The sequence below is a fragment of the Leuresthes tenuis genome, unplaced genomic scaffold (genome assembly GCF_036924035.1).
Source record: "Leuresthes tenuis unplaced genomic scaffold, fLeuTen1.0.hap1 SCAF_18, whole genome shotgun sequence".
NCBI lineage: Eukaryota > Metazoa > Chordata > Actinopteri > Atheriniformes > Atherinopsidae > Leuresthes > Leuresthes tenuis.
The window spans coordinates 1,777,117-1,798,174 of NW_027325372.1; the positions used below are offsets into that span (position 1 = coordinate 1,777,117).

Sequence of the window (21,058 nt, forward strand, 5' to 3'; positions counted from 1 at the left end):
TCCTGTTCAGGCAGAGCTTTGATCCTGGTTATTATCGTCACATAAAGTCTCTTATTGAGTAAATTCTGTTAAAGGCACAAAACCTGAAATCAGGTGATAAATCAGAGCTGGAGCTTACAGATGTTTAGTCTCACTGTGCAGCTAAATGTGAACCTTTCAGAAAGGTTTTATTTGCTCTTTTTAACGCCGTTTCCTCCAGAAAACGCGCTGCCGTACAGGTTTAAAGTGCTGTGTGTCTCCGTGGTTCTGCTCCTTCCAGTTTGTCCCAGAACAATCAGCCCGATGGGCCGGAGCTCTGAAAGGTCTCCTGCAGCTTGGGCCGCTTGTGAGGAGGAGAGGCGGAGCTTTCTTGCTGAAAGATCTCCCTGATTCGCGCCACGCAGACGTCGGCAGCGACCTGCGTCTCCTTGCAGATCTGCGACAGGCTGAGGAAGCCGTGGGGCAGGTCCTCCACCACCGTGAGCGTCACCGGCTGACCCATCGCACGCAGCTTCTTGGCGAACATCACGGAGTCGTCCAGCAAAGCGTCGAGAGCCGAGGCCTGTGCAGACACAAGGGAAAGCTGCGGTGAGAAGGTCAGATGAGGTCATCTGAACAGGGACCTGTCAGGTCTTTCTTACCACCAAGTGCACCGGTGGCAGGCCTCTCAGCAGGTTGGCCGGCGCCAGCAGGGGCGACACAAACGGGTTCCTGACGACGGGGCAGGAGGTCGGGTGGACCAACGCCAGGCAGTCGGAGCGCAGCGGCACAAAGCCGTCCGGGTAGTGAACGAGATCCGCTGAGTTGGGCGTGGAGGCGTGAGCGGAGGCCCTGTGGGCCACGTTCCTTCTTTGGGAACCTGTTCGCCCCAAGGTCCGGTTGGGGTCCAGAAAGGACTGGATCCAGTTGGAGGCGCCCTGGGTGAGGTCACTGAGCAGCAGGGCGGTGTCCCGGCCCAGAGCGCTCAGGCTGCCTCTCCTCTCTGCAGCCTCCACCGTCTGAAAGTCGGCACCTGGAACAGAGAGCGGGTCGGTTAAACCGCCGGAAGGAGGGCGGAGGCAGCCTGCTGAAGCAGCCAGATCAGCTGAAAGCAGCAGCGCCACCTGCTGGTCGGATGCTTTAACATCCAAACAGCTTTATAACAGCGCCACCTGCTGGTCGGATGCTTTAACCTCCAAACAGCTTTATAACAGCGCCACCTGCTGGTCGGATGCTTTAACCTCCAAACAGCTTTATAACAGCGCCACCTGCTGGTCGGATGCTTTAACCTCCAAACAGCTTTATAACAGCGCCACCTGCTGGTCGGATGCTTTAAACTCCAAACAACTTTATAACAGCGCCACCTGCTGGTCGGATGCTTTAAGCTCCAAACAGCTTTATAACAGCGCCACCTGCTGGTCGGATGCTTTAACCTCCAAACAGCTTTCTAACAGCTCCACCTGCTGGTCGGATGCTTTAACCTCCAAACAGCTTTCTAACAGCGCCACCTGCTGGTCGGATGCTTTAACCTCCAAACAGCTTTATAACAGCGCCACCTGCTGGTCGGATGCTTTAACCTCCAAACAGCTTTATAACAGCGCCACCTGCTGGTCGGATGCTTTAACCTCCAAACAGCTTTATAACAGCGCCACCTGCTGGTCGGATGCTTTAACCTCCAAACAGCTTTATAACAGCGCCACCTGCTGGTCGGATGCTTTAAACTCCAAACAACTTTATAACAGCGCCACCTGCTGGTCGGATGCTTTAAGCTCTAAACAGCTTTATAACAGCGCCACCTGCTGGTCGGATGCTTTAAGCTCCAAACAGCTTTCTAACAGCTCCACCTGCTGGTCGGATGCTTTAACCTCCAAACAGCTTTCTAACAGCGCCACCTGCTGGTCGGATGCTTTAACCTCCAAACAGCTTTATAACAGCGCCACCTGCTGGTCGGATGCTTTAACCTCCAAACAGCTTTATAACAGCGCCACCTGCTGGTCGGATGCTTTAACCTCCAAACGGCTTTATAACAGCGCCACCTGCTGGTCGGATGCTTTAACCTCCAAACAGCTTTATAACAGCGCCACCTGCTGGTCGGATGCTTTAACCTCCAAACAGCTTTATAACAGCGCCACCTGCTGGTCGGATGCTTTAACCTCCAAACAGCTTTATAACAGCGCCACCTGCTGGTCGGATGCTTTAACCTCCAAACAGCTTTATAACAGCGCCACCTGCTGGTCGGATGCTTTAACCTCCAAACGGCTTTATAACAGCGCCACCTGCTGGTCGGATGCTTTAACCTCCAAACAGCTTTATAACAGCGCCACCTGCTGGTCGGATGCTTTAACCTACAAACAGCTTTATAACAGCGCCACCTGCTGGTCGGATGCTTTAACCTCCAAACAGCTTTATAACAGCGCCACCTGCTGGTCGGATGCTTTAACCTCCAAACGGCTTTATAACAGCGCCACCTGCTGGTCGGATGCTTTAACCTCCAAACAGCTTTATAACAGCGCCACCTGCTGGTCGGATGCTTTAACCTCCAAACAGCTTTATAACAGCGCCACCTGCTGGTCGGATGCTTTAACCTCCAAACAGCTTTATAACAGCGCCACCTGCTGGTCGGATGCTTTAACCTCCAAACAGCTTTATAACAGCGCCACCTGCTGGTCGGATGCTTTAACCTCCAAACAGCTTTATAACAGCGCCACCTGCTGGTCGGATGCTTTAACATCCAAACAGCTTTATAACAGCGCCACCTGCTGGTCGGATGCTTTAACCTCCAAACAGCTTTATAACAGCGCCACCTGCTGGTCGGATGCTTTAACCTCCAAACAGCTTTATAACAGCGCCACCTGCTGGTCGGATGCTTTAACCTCCAAACAGCTTTATAACAGCGCCACCTGCTGGTCGGATGCTTTAAGCTCCAAACAGCTTTCTAACAGCTCCACCTGCTGGTCGGATGCTTTAACCTCCAAACAGCTTTATAACAGCGCCACCTGCTGGTCGGATGCTTTAACCTCCAAACAGCTTTATAACAGCGCCACCTGCTGGTCGGATGCTTTAACCTACAAACAGCTTTATAACAGCGCCACCTGCTGGTCGGATGCTTTAACCTCCAAACAGCTTTATAACAGCGCCACCTGCTGGTCGGATGCTTTAACCTGTTTAAAGAGTTATTCAGATCTAACTTTAACACATCAAAGTATCACCTCTAACATCTGTTTTTACTGTAATGATGAACATTTTCTGTCCTCAAACTGATCAGAAGCTTCAGCTTCATCGTTCGCCACCAGGAGAACCGACACTAAAACCCACGTGACCCAATCAGACTGATGCTGAACTCAGATTTAAAGGCTGTGGAAATGAGCCTTGAGCTGCCAGGAGAACACATCCTGACGTTCATCTTCATGTCGGCGGGAGCGTTAACCACCAACCGGTCAGCCCCACGGGGGTTAATGTCGTTAGCAAGCTGCTGCTGAACGCTGTAAACTAAACACCTGAGTGGCTCAGTACTGATTAAAAGTCTGAAACTATGCTTTTATTTTGTGGAAACAGAGAAACAACAGCGCGTTTTCCTGTGTGTTGTTCCGACAGATGAAGAAGTCTGAGGGCAGCGCCCCCTTCAGGCCTCTGCTGGTTATGAGAGCAAAGACGACAAAGCTGCTGGTGCCTGACCTCTGGAGGTCACTTAAATTCCTGGATGTTCACCTCAATGAAAAAGGTCTTTCTGTGACCCTGAGGTGGCTTCAGTGGTGCAATGAGCTGTTATCTGTGGGGCGGGGGGGCAGGAAGAGAATGTCTTATCTCGTCTTAGGTCAAAGTTCAACACAAAGTGGATTTTTTTCTATTTTTCTACTTGATCTGCCCCTGAATCTCCAATAAAAGAAGAATTAAAGCTGTGGAGGTTAAAGCTGTGGAGGTTAAAGCTGTGGAGCTTAAAGCTGTGGAGCTTAAAGCTGTGGAGCTTAAAGCTGTGGAGGTTAAAGCTGTGGAGGTTAAAGCTGTGGAGGTTAAAGCTGTGGAGGTTAAAGCTGTGGAGGTTAAAGCTGTGGAGGTTAAAGCTGTGGAGGTTAAAGCTGTGGAGGTTAAAGCTGTGGAGGTTTAAGCTGTGGAGCTTAAAGCTGTGGAGGTTAAAGCTGTGGAGCTTAAAGCTGTGGAGGTTAAAGCTGTGGAGCTTAAAGCTGTGGAGGTTAAAGCTGTGGAGGTTAAAGCTGTGGAGGTTAAAGCTGTGGAGGTTAAAGCTGTGGAGCTTAAAGCTGTGGAGGTTTAAGCTGTGGAGCTTAAAGCTGTGGAGGTTAAAGCTGTGGAGGTTTAAGCTGTGGAGGTTAAAGCTGTGGAGCTTAAAGCTGTGGAGGTTAAAGCTGTGGAGGTTTAAGCTGTGGAGGTTAAAGCTGTGGAGGTTAAAGCTGTGGAGCTTAAAGCTGTGGAGGTTAAAGCTGTAGAGGTTAAAGCTGTGGAGCTTAAAGCTGTGGAGGTTTAAGCTGTGGAGGTTAAAGCTGTGGAGCTTAAAGCTGTGGAGGTTAAAGCTGTGGAGGTTTAAGCTGTGGAGGTTAAAGCTGTGGAGGTTAAAGCTGTGGAGCTTAAAGCTGTGGAGGTTAAAGCTGTAGAGGTTAAAGCTGTGGAGCTTAAAGCTGTGGAGGTTTAAGCTGTGGAGGTTAAAGCTGTGGAGCTTAAAGCTGTGGAGGTTAAAGCTGTGGAGGTTTAAGCTGTGGAGGTTAAAGCTGTGGAGGTTAAAGCTGTGGAGCTTAAAGCTGTGGAGGTTAAAGCTGTAGAGGTTAAAGCTGTGGAGCTTAAAGCTGTGGAGGTTTAAGCTGTGGAGGTTAAAGCTGTGGAGCTTAAAGCTGTGGAGGTTAAAGCTGTGGAGGTTTAAGCTGTGGAGGTTAAAGCTGTGGAGGTTAAAGCTGTGGAGCTTAAAGCTGTGGAGGTTAAAGCTGTGGAGCTTAAAGCTGTGGAGGTTAAAGCTGTGGAGGTTAAAGCTGTGGAGCTTAAAGCTGTGGAGGTTAAAGCTGTGGAGGTTTAAGCTGTGGAGCTTAAAGCTGTGGAGGTTAAAGCTGTAGAGGTTAAAGCTGTGGAGCTTAAAGCTGTGGAGGTTTAAGCTGTGGAGGTTAAAGCTGTGGAGCTTAAAGCTGTGGAGGTTAAAGCTGTGGAGGTTAAAGCTGTGGAGGTTAAAGCTGTGGAGGTTTAAGCTGTGGAGGTTAAAGCTGTGGAGGTTAAAGCTGTGGAGGTTAAAGCTGTGGAGGTTAAAGCTGTGGAGGTTAAAGCTGTGGAGGTTAAAGCTGTGGAGGTTAAAGCTGTGGAGGTTTAAGCTGTGGAGGTTAAAGCTGTGGAGGTTAAAGCTGTGGAGGTTAAAGCTGTGGAGCTTAAAGCTGTGGAGGTTAAAGCTGTGGAGGTTTAAGCTGTGGAGGTTAAAGCTGTGGAGGTTAAAGCTGTGGAGCTTAAAGCTGTGGAGGTTAAAGCTGTGGAGGTTAAAGCTGTGGAGGTTAAAGCTGTGGAGGTTTAAGCTGTGGAGGTTAAAGCTGTGGAGCTTAAAGCTGTGGAGGTTAAAGCTGTGGAGGTTAAAGCTGTGGAGCTTAAAGCTGTAGAGGTTAAAGCTGTGGAGGTTTAAGCTGTGGAGGTTAAAGCTGTGGAGGTTAAAGCTGTGGAGGTTTAAGCTGTGGAGGTTAAAGCTGTGGAGCTTAAAGCTGTGGAGGTTAAAGCTGTGGAGGTTAAAGCTGTGGAGCTTAAAGCTGTAGAGGTTAAAGCTGTGGAGGTTAAAGCTGTGGAGGTTAAAGCTGTGGAGGTTAAAGCTGTGGAGGTTAAAGCTGTGGAGCTTAAAGCTGTGGAGGTTAAAGCTGTGGAGGTTAAAGCTGTGGAGGTTAAAGCTGTGGAGGTTACAGCTGTGGAGGTTAAAGCTGTGGAGCTTAAAGCTGTAGAGGTTAAAGCTGTGGAGCTTAAAGCTGTAGAGGTTAAAGCTGTGGAGGTTAAAGCTGTGGAGGTTAAAGCTGTGGAGGTTTAAGCTGTGGAGGTTAAAGCTGTGGAGCTTAAAGCTGTGGAGGTTAAAGCTGTGGAGGTTAAAGCTGTGGAGGTTAAAGCTGTGGAGGTTAAAGCTGTGGAGGTTAAAGCTGTGGAGGTTTAAGCTGTGGAGGTTAAAGCTGTGGAGGTTAAAGCTGTGGAGGTTACAGCTGTGGAGGTTAAAGCTGTGGAGCTTAAAGCTGTGGAGGTTAAAGCTGTGGAGGTTAAAGCTGTGGAGGTTTAAGCTGTGGAGGTTAAAGCTGTGGAGGTTAAAGCTGTGGAGGTTACAGCTGTGGAGGTTAAAGCTGTGGAGCTTAAAGCTGTGGAGGTTAAAGCTGTGGAGGTTAAAGCTGTGGAGGTTTAAGCTGTGGAGGTTAAAGCTGTGGAGGTTAAAGCTGTGGAGGTTAAAGCTGTGGAGGTTAAAGCTGAGGAGCTTAAAGCTGTGGAGGTTAAAGCTGTGGAGCTTAAAGCTGTGGAGGTTAAAGCTGTGGAGGTTAAAGCTGTGGAGGTTAAAGCTGTGGAGGTTAAAGCTGTGGAGGTTAAAGCTGTGGAGGTTACAGCTGTGGAGCTTAAAGCTGTGGAGGTTAAAGCTGTGGAGGTTAAAGCTGTGGAGGTTAAAGCTGTGGAGGTTAAAGCTGTGGAGGTTAAAGCTGTGGAGGTTAAAGCTGTGGAGGTTAAAGCTGTGGAGCTTAAAGCTGTGGAGGTTAAAGCTGTGGAGGTTTAAGCTGTGGAGGTTAAAGCTGTGGAGCTTAAAGCTGTGGAGGTTAAAGCTGTGGAGCTTAAAGCTGTGGAGGTTAAAGCTGTGGAGCTTAAAGCTGTGGAGCTTAAAGCTGTGGAGCTTAAAGCTGTGGAGGTTTAAGCTGTGGAGGTTAAAGCTGTGGAGGTTAAAGCTGTGGAGGTTAAAGCTGTGGAGGTTTAAGCTGTGGAGGTTTAAGCTGTGGAGCTTAAAGCTGTGGAGCTTAAAGCTGTGGAGGTTAAAGCTGTGGAGGTTAAAGCTGTGGAGCTTAAAGCTGTGGAGGTTAAAGCTGTGGAGCTTAAAGCTGTGGAGGTTAAAGCTGTGGAGCTTAAAGCTGTGGAGCTTAAAGCCGTGGAGGTTAAAGCTGTGGAGCTTAAAGCTGTGGAGGTTAAAGCTGTGGAGCTTAAAGCTGTGGAGGTTAAAGCTGTGGAGGTTTAAGCTGTGGAGGTTAAAGCTGTGGAGGTTAAAGCTGTGGAGGTTAAAGCTGTGGAGGTTAAAGCTGTGGAGGTTAAAGCTGTGGAGGTTAAAGCTGTGGAGCTTAAAGCTGTGGAGCTTAAAGCTGTGGAGGTTTAAGCTGTGGAGGTTAAAGCTGTGGAGGTTAAAGCTGTGGAGCTTAAAGCTGTGGAGGTTAAAGCTGTAGAGGTTAAAGCTGTGGAGGTTAAAGCTGTGGAGGTTAAAGCTGTGGAGGTTAAAGCTGTGGAGCTTAAAGCTGTGGAGGTTAAAGCTGTGGAGGTTAAAGCTGTGGAGGTTAAAGCTGTGGAGCTTAAAGCTGTGGAGGTTAAAGCTGTGGAGGTTAAAGCTGTGGAGGTTAAAGCTGTGGAGCTTAAAGCTGTGGAGGTTAAAGCTGTGGAGGTTAAAGCTGTGGAGGTTAAAGCTGTGGAGGTTAAAGCTGTGGAGGTTAAAGCTGAGGAGGTTAAAGCTGTGGAGCTTAAAGCTGTGGAGGTTTAAGCTGTGGAGGTTAAAGCTGTGGAGGTTAAAGCTGTGGAGGTTAAAGCTGTGGAGGTTAAAGCTGTGGAGGTTAAAGCTGTGGAGGTTAAAGCTGTGAAAGACCAGCTGAACCATCAGTGGCAGCAGAAATGAAGCCAGACTTTGAGTTCAGAGCAGAGGACACGAGCCCGCAGTTAAACATTCTGTCTTTTTCCGGTTTATACATAAATCCTTCTGCCGTCCCGTGTTCTGTCCCAGTGGCGCCGGAAAGTACTTCCGTGTTAAACGAGGCGTGCAGCACACATACCTGCATAGGCATTGACGCACTTTGCCAGAACACCTAAAGGCAGCAGAGGGTCGATGAGCGTGAGCAGGCGGGAGGGCGAGGCATCTGTGGTGAGCATGGTGGCAGGGTAGGCGGCCATGATGCCATCAGGGACCCGGATACCAGAGGTCAGGGCCCGCATGGACACGGTGATGCAGAGGTTTCCTCCGGCGCTGTCCCCGGCCAGACAGACGCGCTCAGCGGTGGAGCCTGAAACACAGTCAGCGAGTTTCACCGTCACAAACTGGACGGGAAGAGAAAAACTGATCAAAGCGTCTTTAATTCAAAGGCTGAGAGGATTAAAACAGACATTTCTGCTGCTGCTTCACCAGCCAATGAGGAAAAAGGAAAACATTCGTGCCACCGGGACCAGGAAGTCCCGCTTCAGCGGCCTCCTGATAGGTCAGGCAGCACTTAAACCCACCAGCCGCCCGCACAGGAGGCGCCGTGGTCTGTTTACGGCGCTCAACCAGAAGATCTGAAAGGCAGAACCGTAACCAAAGCAGTGCTTATTGCCACAGCTCTGACTCTGGCTCAGAGGATGAGGGCGGTGGCTGTGGAAGGAGACAGGAGGAGCCAACAGAAGGATCTCTGAAAAACAGCGCCTCTGACGGTGCTTCTGGCAGAAGGTCACGTCTCTCGGCTGTTAAAGGTTCATCCTCTGAGGATGATGCAACGCATCAGCCACCTGCAGACCGGCTCTGCTTCGCATTAATCAGGTGGAAACCGAACGATCTGAGTGTGAGCTGCAGCGGTCCCACTGAGTTGGTCTTTTAGAAGGAAAGTGAGGCCCCAGAACTGGCCGAGCCTCTGCTCTGACGGTGTCCTCGGGTGAAGTAAAACCCTGAGAATTCCTCTTCAGTAAAACATCAGGCCTTCCTTGTGGCTGCAGTTTAAAATGAAAGAAGCGCTTTCTGAGGTCGTTTTTTATCTGAAACGCTCCTCTTTTGATCAGTTTGATCCGTTAACATCAAACAGCTTTGAATTCTGGGAAGTTTCTGATGAATCTCAAGATGTCGGATCTGTGATGGGAACTTTCTGACCAGCAGCTACATGCATGAACTCTGGCACCTTTAACCTTTGACCTTCTCACTGTCTTCTCTGTATTGTGTCTCTTCTTCTTCTTTACTTGAGGGTAAACAGAACGCTTTCTGTGTTTAATGTTGAGCCAACATGCTGTTTACAGCTAAACTAATGAGATTCAGTTCAGGTGCCCCCCCCCAACACTAAACCAGTGTTTGCTGAAGGTAGCATCCGTTCACCTGCTTGTGATCAATTAACAACCAAGTACAAACAGAGCTGCTTATTTTCCAGATTATATTTCATTTTGAACTTTTATCCAACAGACAGCTGAATAAAAACCTGATGAACTGACAGGGAAGTAAAATAGAAGCTTTACGCTTTCTTTTCTCGTGTGTTTACATTCATTTAGTGTATTTAAAAATGGAGCTGAAGCTAAATTTCCAGTCCAACAGAGGGAGATAAGGAGCGATATTTACTCTTTTAACTCCAAGAAGTTTTCTGAAATGTTACAAAAACTTAAATCTGTCATTTGTTACTTAGTTTGAACCTTTATTTAACAGAAGAAGAAATGATTTTCAGCCTCTTCACTGAACATTTCATCATATTTAGAAAACTGAACCAAATCCAGATTCTGCTGCAGCAACACTCAGTGAAAGCTGTTCTGGAGCCAAAGAAAGACAGAAAGTTTATAGAATCTACAGCAACAGCTTCTGGAGCTTCTCCAAGCAGCAGGTTACCTGCTGCCAGGTGAGGGTGTCAGGATTGGGTATAAAAGCAGCTTCCACCAAAGGTTCAGCCTCTCCAACAAGGATGGGTCGTGGCTCACCGCTTTGGGCCAAACTCCATCAGAGAATCATCAATAAGTTCAGGAAATATTCCTCAGAGTCAGACTGTAAAGAACTTTGGTCTTTCAGCATCTACAGAGCAGGATATTGGGAACAGATTCAGGGAGTCTGGGGAAACCTCAGTGTGGAAAGGCCAAGGACAGAAAGCCCTGTTGGATGAGCTCGGAGCCCTCAGGCAGCACTGCAGGAGAAACCGTCAGGCCACCATGATCCATACAGCCACATGGGCTCAGGAGGAGCTGGGAAAAGCATTTCCACTCAACACAGTCCACGGCTGCATCCAGAAATGTGAGCTGAAGCTGCATCACACCAGGAGGAAGCCATATATCAGCTCTGAGCAGAACCACGGCCCAGTTCTCTGGACTCCAGCTCATCTCAGAGGGACAGAAAGACAGTGGACACGTGTTCTGTGGGCAGATGAGTCCACGTTTCAGCTGCTTCTGGGAAAAACTGCTGAGAAAGAGCATCCAGCTGTTCTCAGAGGAAGGTTTAAAGCCAGCGTCTGGGATGGTTTGGGGCTGCATCAGAGTGAGAAACCGTCAGGCCACCATGATCCATACAGCCACATGGGCTCAGGAGGAGCTCGGAGCGCAGATTCCAGTGAAAAACTCAGTTCCCGAACCTTTAAAAAGAGTCATTAAAGGAAGCCGAAGGGAAACAACAGTTGAAGACCTCTCTGATGAGACTGAAACATGCAGATGGTCCTGACCGTCTCCTCAGCTTCCACAGGTCTGTAAAGGGAAACATCAGAGCTCCCATGATGCATCTGTGCATCAGGGTGTCCTGATCATCTGCTGCAGATACAACAGGAGCTGCTGCTTTAAGATCTGACTGTTTCTTTTTACCTCTGCAGGGTTGTTACAGAGCTGATCCCTTCTGTTTCGATTCACCACCTTTCCTTCTGGTCCTGATTCTGGAGCCGAGACCAACAGATACACAGATGTCCAGATAAGTAACAGCAGATAAGAGGAGTGTCTGAGAACCAGACAACAGCAACCAGGGACTGCTGAGCAGCTGGAATCTGGGATTCAGCAGGAATGGACTCAGATTCCTGTGAAAAACTCAGTTCAAAGCATTAAAAAGAGTCATTAAAGGAAGCTGAAGGATGGAAACATGAGTCTGGAGCAGCTTTCACTGAGTGTTGCTGCTTCAGATCCTGGATTTGGTTCAGTTTCCTGAACTCAAAGGAGAAAATAATTTCTTTGCTCCTGTTTGTTTCAATAAAAGTTCAGACTAATGAACAAATTAAAGATTTAAATCATATTTTTACTTACCTCAGAACAAGAACTCTATATTCTTTCTTTTACATTTGAATCTTTCTTTAAAATCTCTGGTAAAAGGTAAAAACGCGGCGCGTTTCAACGCTCTCCGGTCGGACGTGTGCACTGACCCAGCAGGTGGCAGTTGTTCAGCGCCCAGCAGTAGGCGTAGAAACACTCCTCCAGAGCTCTGGGAAAAGGCGCTTCAGGGGACAGAGAGTAGTCGACGGAGAGGATCGGGACACTCAGCTCCTTCGACCAGCTCCGGAGATAATTCTGCCGAAGGAGCAGCAGGAGACACCATGAACTGATCACTTTCACTTGCTTTGGTGAATAATTAAAGACTCAACAGCAGCCGGGCAGCAGGACAGTGTTCTGTACCTCGTGGGACCGAGACGTCTGGGCCACGAAGCCTCCTCCGTGGAAGTGGATGATCAGCCAGGGGGAGCGAGGCTGCTTCTGCACCCAGGGCAGACGGGACCCTGAGGCGGGGGCGGGATCACCGCGAGACAACATCAGCAGCTCCTCAGTGTCCTACAGAGCGGGGGGGCAGGTGAGTGGAACAGTCCATGTTACACCAGATTACAGACAGTAAACCCGCCCCAGATACACCATTTAGGTATGAAAAGCAGACAGAAAGCACACGTTTGCCGGGTGCTTTCTGTCTTTAGTATCTACTTATTTTCTTTCATCATCATTATTCTGATTATTTCTCTCACAGTTTTTAAATGTGAACAGTAGCAGCGGTTTATTCCCTGTTTTAAGGTGTCTTTGGACCACAGGAACCTTTTATTATCACCACTGGAGATAGTTCCTGCTTGTAGTTCATAGAACTCCTTTTATCAGGACTTTCCTGAGATTTAACTTGACAATCGGCCCAGATGTTCTAAATGAACGTTAACTGGATGAACGTATGAAAGCCAAACATCGTATTATTTTATTTAAGGCTGAAACGATTCATCGAGTAACTCGGTTCCTAAAAGCCCTTCATGGAAATGATCTGCTTCGATGCTTCGTTTAACTCCCACCGACATGTTCTGCTCAGCGCTGTAACACGACGTGCACACGCACGTGCACACGCACGTGCTGCGTTTGTAGCAGCTTGATTTGATGGAGGAAATCCGGAGAAAACAACGAGGAGCGAAAGCATTTCAAAGAAGAGAAAAGAGAAAATACTGAACAGTGTGTTCACTGTAAAAGCCAGTTAGCTTAGCACGATAGCACAGCGTCAATGCTACAGCATCCGGGTGAGAAAAGCTTTTATCAACACGTCTTTTGGCCAATTCTGTCTGTACTTAAAAGACAGTTCATGATAATAATCGATAGATGACTCGATGACCTAAAAAATTCTTTGCTGCAGCCACGAAAGCGTTCTGAAGTTAACGTTTGTTGCCTCTCTGGAAGCTCCTGAAGTCCTCCTGAGCCTCTGCAGCTGCTTGGACTGGAGAACCTCACCTGTCCTTCTCGAAGCTCATGGGACACCAGTCGCATGTGCACAGGCCCGGGGCCCCAGTGGGCCAGTGGAGGGGACACAGTGGTGGACAGCCTGGGGTCTGAAGCCAGAGGGAGGTGCAGAGTGACAGGAGGTACGGTCAGGGTGAAGTTCACCTGCACTTGGTTAGAGGCTAACCGGCTGAAGCCCTGGAGGGAAGGAAACGTGCACAGGTGTGAGCGTCTGGAGCACCAGCTCCTCAGGCGGCTCAGAAAAACAAGTGGCGTTTGACCCTGCCTACTGATAAAATGTTGGACTCCGTGACGTTCCAGAAGGACTTCCAGAACTGCATGTCCAGATTCTGGGTGATGCGCTCGAACTCGGCGCCACGCAGCTCTGGATCGATGACGTATTTCCCGGATGTGAGAAGAGAAAGGGCGGCCTTACCTGGAGGGAGAGGGTTTTAAAGATGTGAAAATAACACCAACAGGAAGTGGAACCGTCTCCATGTGAAGCGAGACTCACTGATCCCAGACTGCTGCTTCCCATACGTCTCCCCGTATGAAACCATGGCGATGACGATGGTCTGGAGGAAGGGGCGGAGGGCAGGAGAGAACTGTGGAAGCAAACAGAGCCTCCGGCTATAAAAAGGCCTCACAAATACCTGTTTTATGGTCAGGCTGTTTCACAGACAGGGCAGTGAGGGGACAAAATGATGAGCTAAAAATAATTTGAAAGGAAAGTGGTTTGGAAATCAGCCACAGCTGTCGGCTGACCTGAAAGCCCAGGCAGCGGCCGTAGAAGCACGCTTTGTGCATGGAGCTGTACTCCTGCACAAACCTGTGGCTCAGGTCCCCGTCCTGCAGGGTGTACAGCTGCCCGTGGTCGTTGTCGTTCATCAGCCGCTGGGCGAGGTGCAGCAGCGCCCGCAGCTGGCACAGGGCGCTGCAGTACGCCTCCATCTCTGAGGCGTTGTGGTCGGCCCTGAAGAAGGCGCCGCTGTAGTTGGAGGCGATGTACCGGCCTTTGTGAATGATGTGCAAAAGGCAAGACTGCAGAACCTGGAAAAAGCATGAGATTTGGGGAGGAGGAGGAGGAGGAGGAGGAGGAGGAGGAGGAGAAGGAGGAGGAGGAGGAGGAGAAGAAGGAGATAGAGGAGTAGAGGAAGGAGTAGAAGAAGAAGAACAAGGAGGAGTAGAAGAAGAAGAAGGAGGAGGAGTAGAAGAAGAAGATTTTGATTTTTAACAGCACTTTATTTACACTTTGTATCAAAACATTTCACACAATTTACTTAATAATAAAAGGATCAATCAGTTTAGAAAATGTGCAAATTGCAGTTCTTTGTCAGCCACCTGGCACAAAATCCCCTCATGAGCCCAGTGATGTGCAAATTCAGTTATGTTGCCGGTGAGTCTGTGGAAGCAAAACTCCAGCCTCAGCCTGGCTTTAACGTTGTACCTCCACAGAGTCACAGCATCCAGGGTCCATCCTCCCCGCAGTCTGTCTCTGCGGGTCAGATAAATCGACAGTTTGGCTTCTCCTACAAGAAAATTTATCAGTCTTTTTGTATCTGACACCACAGATAAAACCAGGGACAGTAAAAGTAGCACCAAATAGATTAAATACACGAGTTAAAACTATAAAAAACTCTGCTAACCTATCGCACTCAGTAAAAACATGAAAAATGTTTTCAGCCAAACCACAGAAAGGTTTAAAAACGTTTAAAACACTGTGAGTAAAAACAGATAAATAGGCATTTGTGGCTATGGCACCATGTAAAATACTCCACTGGAGAAGGAGTAGAAGAAGAAGGAGGAGGAGGAGAAGTAGAAGAAGAAGAAGAAGAAGGAGGAGGAGTAGAAGAAGAAGAAGGACGAGGAGTAGAAGAAGAAGAAGGAGGAGGAGGAGGAGTAGAAGAAGAAGAAGGAGGAGGAGTAGAAGAAGAAGAAGGAGGAGGAGGAGTAGAAGAAGAAGAAGAAGGAGGAGGAGGAGTAGAAGAAGAAGGAGGAGGAGGAGGAGTAGAAGAAGAAGAAGAAGGCATCTGATGGATTACAAACGTGCAGCAGTTACTGTCGGTGAAACCTGATGAGCTGAAATCTTTCATTTCAGGATCCTGATTCAGACTCATGTAAAGAAACTTTCATATAAAACTTTGTCATGATTGTAATTACAACAAATAAGCTGCCATCAGGCGATGAGCGGGGCAAACAGGTCCGTCACAGGACCTGAATCAGAAGAAATCACTGCGTAATCCTCCTTATGCACCGGTTAAAGGTTCTTAAACATTTCCTTTTTCACACATCTTAAAGTATAAGAATGAACCAAATAACAGATAAAAATTAAAAGAGGTGAATTAGAAATGAGAGACAGAGTTATCAGTGAGGAATTCTCAGGGTTTTCTTCAGTGAAATGCTGCTTTATATGCTCCTACAAGGTGATTAAATCCTTCCCCACAGTCAGCAGCAGCATGTTTAGCCACAGCTGCTTGCTAACCCTGGAACTGTAACACCATGAATCACACCGGATCCTGCAGGCCGTGGTGGATAATCAGGACTTTCTGAGATAATCAGCCTGGTTTATCAGTTCTGAGTGGAGATAAGCTTTTTATGGTCTCCTTTCTTATTCTGAAGCTTTTAACCGTCCAGCTACGATCAGTTTTTCTGACTCGAACACACGTGAGCAGCAGAATGCATCCTGCTGGGAGTGGCGTACCTTAACCAGCGTGCGGTAGCCATTCCCCGGCGTTTGGGCGTCGAAGTCGTAGTGGTGGTAGACGGCGGTGAAGCTGGCCACCACGGGCTTCAGGGCTCGACCGTGCTCCTGGATGGTCTTCATACATGTGAGCAGACGCTGGGTGACGGTGCCGTACGGCACGTCAGACGGGCCACACAGGACGGAGATGTTGTCCTCACACACGTTCTCCAAGGCCGTGAACACAACTTTGTAATCCATATCTGAGGCTGGGAGACACACAGAGGGAGAAGAAGACGTCTGAGCTGGTTTATATCCGCCTCAGCAGCTAGGAGCATGTGATGAGAACAACCTATCCTGAGGGGAAACACATTGATCACATCAGCCACCACATTACTCCCTGCTGTGGGGATTATTCTGTACTCGTGTTATCTGCTTGGTCAAGGGTTGAAGTTCCAGAACAGCCCGAAGGAAGAACTTTGAAACTAGCGTCGACTCCCACTGACGCCATCGAACACGGGAAGTTACTTTAATTACAGCCATAAACAGGGTTCCAGATGTACCACAGAAGTGGTTAAACTGCGCTTCTGAGTGTCTTATTCAGCAACTTAATGGAAAAGTCCTGATCAGCTGACTTTCTTTCAGACTTTCTGTAACCTTTAAAGTGTCCTGATCAATACTTCTGCAGCTTTCTGAAGGTTTTTCTTTGGACATTTTCTGCTTTTTCACTCATCTTCAGTCCTTGTTCCTGAGCATTTTCAGTGTTTTTTCTTTGTTCAGCCACTTAACTCTGACCTTTGACCCATTCAGGCAGAAAAAAGGCTCCTAACTCAAGGGATGAACCAGTGTTGTGTCGACACAGAACAGACAACTTAGCAAAGAAGCCATTTTAAACTGGATCTTTAGGCACTTTGTTACCAGCAGCCTGTCACAAAGACACATCATTTGTTCCCATTTCTTTAGCTGCATCTATGAAAAACAGCAAAGAAAACACAGTTTGACAGACAGAAAATAGGATTTCTGCAGCAACAAGGTGATTCCCAAAGAGCTATTAGCTGAAAACTTGGCATATCTCAGCATGGTGTGCAGTGTGTCCTTAAAACATTTGAGGAAACTGGACAAGTGGAGGACAAAAGAAGAAGTGTCAGGCCTAAAAAACTATCTCCAGCAGATGAACAGGATCTGAAAGTGATGTCCTTAAGAAAGAGGAAAAAATCCAGCTGTGACCTGACAGGACCTGAGAGATGCATCTGGACCTTCAGCTGATCCATCTACTGTTGGCCCAAGCCTCATCAGAAATGGTCTCCATGGAAGGGTGGCTGTCAAGAAGCCGTTCTTAAGGAAGGGAAACAGGGAGAAAAGGCTGAGCTGTGCCAAATGACACAAGAAGTGGACTGAAAATCAGTGGCAACAGGTCTTATGGAGGGATGAATCCTCCCCAGAGCCCGGACCTCAACATTATTGAAGCAGTGTGGGATCATCTGACAGAGAACGGAACAAAAGGCAGCCCACATCCAAAGAAGAGCTTTGGGATGTCCTTCAAGAAGCCTGGAGAACTATTCCTGAAGACTCCTTAAAGAAATGACAGAAAGCTTGTCTCAGAGGGTTCAGGCTGTGTTGGAGAATAAAGGAGCTCAGACCAGAGATTCACTTTAAAGCTGCTGAGAACTGATAAAAAACTCTGTTTCTGCCTCAGATTCTGGGTTTATGTTCAGGTTTGAACATGTTTCAGTGAATCTCTGCAGCTGCTTCCTGTTTTCATGGAAAAATGAAAGAAATGAGGGCTGGATCAATGCAGCTGATACTATGCAATCAGTTTTTGATTAGGATGGCTGGACTGTAATCACACGTCTGGCTTTTTTGCATCAGTGTTCCTTGTTTGTCAGTTCAATGTGAAAAAAATGTAGTATTGATTTAGCAGAAAACTTGGGGCTTAAGAGAGGAGTCGGTGTAAGGAGCAGCGGGAGATAAAAGGAACACACAGAGTGCGTTTTTCATCAGTCAGACAGTTTAAATGGAAGTGTCGGTGTAAACAGAGTCAGCAGCAGCTGTCAGCTCAGAGCCTGCAGCAGGAGGAGAAATCAGGACATTGGGTCACCGTGCTCACAGACACTGAGGGCTTTGTCAGAGCTGACACATGCTCAGCTGGCTTTTCTATTTCTGCCCAGTAGTCAGGGTCTCAGTGGGCAGATTTTAGGTCTCCGACAACTGAAGATGTTCAAATTAGAATTTACTTTCAGGTCTGATTCTAGTTTTCTTTCTTAGAAATCATTTCTTCACTTTCCACCCAGCTCTTCCACTTATTTCGTGCACATAAATTAAACGTGTGCACAACATAAGACTTCAGCCATAAACACGTTTCTGTCTCTGTGGAGCTCACTGGACAAATCATCAGCGCTGGAAGCAAATAAAACTCACCTGTCACCACAAACAAAGAGTTATTTATCATTATTAATAGATCAGAATCAGGCTTCAGGTTCCACTCTGAGATGCTGAAGCTCCACCAGGCTTCTTCTGGAGCGTCAGCTCAGACATTTCAGGTTTTCCCAGAGATATTTTCTCTGATATCAGGCTTTTAAAGTTGGTTAAATGTGAAAATTGTCAACAGGGATGATTTTAATCAGGTAACCTGTGTTTTCTGGGTCATTTCAGTGAGAAATGTCTCCGTCTACCACTAAGTTCTGATGGTTGGATGGTGCTGCACTGAGGTTCTGTGAATATGTCGGTGTAGATTCTGCCATCCAGATCGCGGTGAGAGAAGTTTTAAACGAGCTGTTGGGAGCTTCGGCCAATGTGTGGGAGGCCCAGGTCCTTCTCACCTGCCTGCTTTGGTTCCAAAGTGTGAGAGTCAAGGCTGGACTGAGAGTCCTGAGAGGGCGGCACCGGACGCCTCATCCTCTGGGCTGAGGGAGGAGCTCTTTGTTGGGTTACCTGTCCAACTAAAGAACTGTGTTCCAGGCTACTCAAACAGATTCATGTCTTCCTTTTCAGGTAATAGAGACTTCTGTGCTTTGAGGGAACTTCTTCCTTCCATCCATCTCTGCCAACCTGATGGTTTGTGTTTTCACCATCAGCAGTGAGACAGATGTGTGCTTTTTTAAATATGTACGATGGCCTCCAGTGTCTCAGTTTCTTTAAGTGAGCAGCTCTATAAAAGCAGAAGTTCTGTCAGTTTAACACGATGCCAAGGAGGAAAGACACCAGCAATGATCTCAGAGAAGCAGCTGCTGCTGCCCATCAGTCTGGGAAGGGTTATAAGGCCATTTCCAAACTATCTGGAGTCCATCATTCTACAGAGAGAAAGATTATTCACAAGTGGAAAACATTCAGGACAGCTGTCAATCTTCCCAGGAGTGGACGTCCCAGCAAGTTCACCCCAAGGTGAAGAAGCCCAGAGCTACATCTCAGACTCTACAGGCCTCAGTTAGCATGTTAAAGGTTAAAGGTCACCCCAAGGTGAAGAAGCCCAGAGCTACATCTCAGACTCTACAGGCCTCAGTTAGCATGTTAAAGGTTAAAGGTCACCCCAAGGTGAAGAAGCCCAGAGCTACATCTCAGACTCTACAGGCCTCAGTTAGCATGTTAAAGGTTAAAGGTCACCCCAAGGTGAAAAAGCCCAGAGCTACATCTCAGACTCTACAGGCCTCAGTTAGCATGTTAAAGGTTAAAGGTCATGACAGCACAGTTAGAAAAAGACTGAACAAGGATGGCTTGTTTGGAAGGGCTGCAGGAGAAAGCCTCTTCTCTCTAAAAAGAACATGGCAGCACAGCTTAGGTTTGCAAAGCTGCATCTGAACAAAGCTCAAGACTTCTGGAACAATGTCCTTTGGACAGACCAGAGCAAAGTGGAGATGTTTGGTCCTAATGCACAGCAGCACGTTTGGAGGAAACCAAACACAGCATATCAGCACAAACACCTCATACCAGCTGTCAAGCACGGTGGTGGAGGGCTGATGATCTGGGCTGGTTCTGCAGCCACAGGACCTGGGCACCTTGCAGTCATTGAGTCCACCATGAACTCCTCTGGATACCAAAGTATTCTAGAGTCAGATGTGAGGCCATCTGTCCCACAGCTAAAGCTGGGCTGAAACTGGCTCATCAACAGGACAAAGATCCCAAACACAGCAGCAGATCTACAGCAGAATGTGGGAAAAGAAAAGAATCGAGGTGTTGCAATGGTCCAGTCAGAGTCCAGACCTCAGCCTGACTGAAATGCTGTGGTGGGACCTTAAGAGAGCTGTGCAGAAACCAATGCTGCAAACCTCAATGAGCTGAAGCACCGCTGGAGAGAATGAATCATGACTCAGTGGGTTGATGTTCATCTGAAGCTGGATTTACTGGATTATCTTTATTATCTCCTCATGTGTTAAACCCTAAAAGTGAAGAAGTGTGTCTTTAAAACAAACTGGTGTTTTTATCTGCGCATCCTTCAGAAACATGTGCAGCCTGACCTCTCAGCCCTCTCAGCTGATGAATGACGCAGACCTGTCAACACGCCACCTTAAGTTTACTTTCTGCTCTCAGCTCCTCGTTCTCTCAAACTGCTTCGTTTCACAACATTTTCAACACGCTTCACACTCTCTCACGGACAAAAAAAGCAGGAATAACCGCTCCCGTGATCGTAGCTAGAAGCGACCGTTTGTCACCAACCGCCGGTGTCAACTCCGCTCACGACACCAACTTTGATGACTTCAGTTGTCTTTTTTAGTGTCGCGTGGGAACGCAGACAGACGGCGACACGGTTTGACGTCGACACTAACGATCCGCGTCGAGTTACAACGTTAAAAACCCGACAAACGCCACAAAAATGACACTCCGCGGCGCTTTTAAGCGGTTCCACTCACCCACCCGCATCCTCTTCCTTGATGTTCTGTCGGTTTCAGTCAGCGCGCGCGCCCGCAGAGCTCGGGGGGGAAACGTCAGGCGAGAGGAACGCGAGGCGGCGCGCGGGCACCGAAAAGAACCTGTTAGCTTAAAAGTCAACATGTAAGCTAACACACGATGAGAGTTGAGTTATTCACGTTTTAACTGAAATCATGACGTGTTTGCTGAGTTATTTATTCACCCATCACAAGATTTGAATCAGTAACACTTCATTTAATAGTCCTGAAGCCTTTATTTAACCCAAAGTAATTTTTTATTGCACTAAAAACTTAATTTTCCTGTGTACAAACCCCATTTCAAGAAATATCGAGACGTTTAGTTTAGTTTTTTTTAGTTAGTTAGTTGGTTTTAACCTAAAAAGGTAGAAAATTAGGAGAGCTGACATGTTGGTGTGTGATGTTGATGACGTTTACATCATAAATCCTATTTTGAGAAAAAGTACAACACAAAATTTCGTTTATCAGAAACAAGATGAAAAACTATTTATTTTTAAACTTTGACTTGGTAAAGTTTGAAGCTTTATTGAAACAAACAGGTGAAAATAAATTATTTTCTTCTTCGTGTTCAGGAAACTGAACCAAATCCAGAATCTGAAGCATCAACACTCAGTGAAAGCTGCTCCAGACTCATGTTTCCATCCTTCAGCTTCCTTTAATCACTCTTTTTAATGCTTTGAACTGAGTTTTTCACAGGAATCTGAGTCCATTCCTGCTGAATCCCAGATTCCAGCTGCTCAGCAGTCCCTGGTTGCTGTTGTCTGGTTCTCCTCTTCATGATGCTCCAACATCTGCAGCAGGAGACAGATGTGGACTGCAGGCAGGCAGCCGAGCTCACACACTCTGTGTGTCTGAAGCTGCTGGAAGTCCTGCAGAATGAGGTCTGGCATCGTCCTGCTGAAATAACCACAGAAGTCACCTTGATGGCAGCATCTGTCTCTCCAGAACTCCAACATCCAGCTGTGCATCAGTGGTACCTTCACCCAGATGA

At 47.6% G+C, this 21,058-nt stretch overlaps 1 protein-coding gene across 1 annotated transcript; it reads right to left on the bottom strand.

Annotated features, from left to right (window-relative positions):
• Nucleotides 1-190: 190 nt before the first annotated feature.
• lipea (lipase, hormone-sensitive a) lies at nt 191-20,069 on the bottom strand. Its single transcript, XM_072371081.1, has 11 exons — nt 20,032-20,069; nt 15,209-15,456; nt 13,273-13,557; nt 13,022-13,112; nt 12,798-12,943; nt 12,520-12,705; nt 11,446-11,598; nt 11,196-11,340; nt 7,920-8,147; nt 621-991; nt 191-541 (listed from the first exon to the last, which is right to left on the bottom strand). Exons 1-11 carry the CDS (start codon nt 20,039-20,041, stop codon nt 275-277), a joined length of 2,130 nt encoding a protein of 709 aa, XP_072227182.1. The 5' UTR covers nt 20,042-20,069; the 3' UTR covers nt 191-274.
• Between the last annotated feature and the right edge of the window lie 989 nt (nt 20,070-21,058).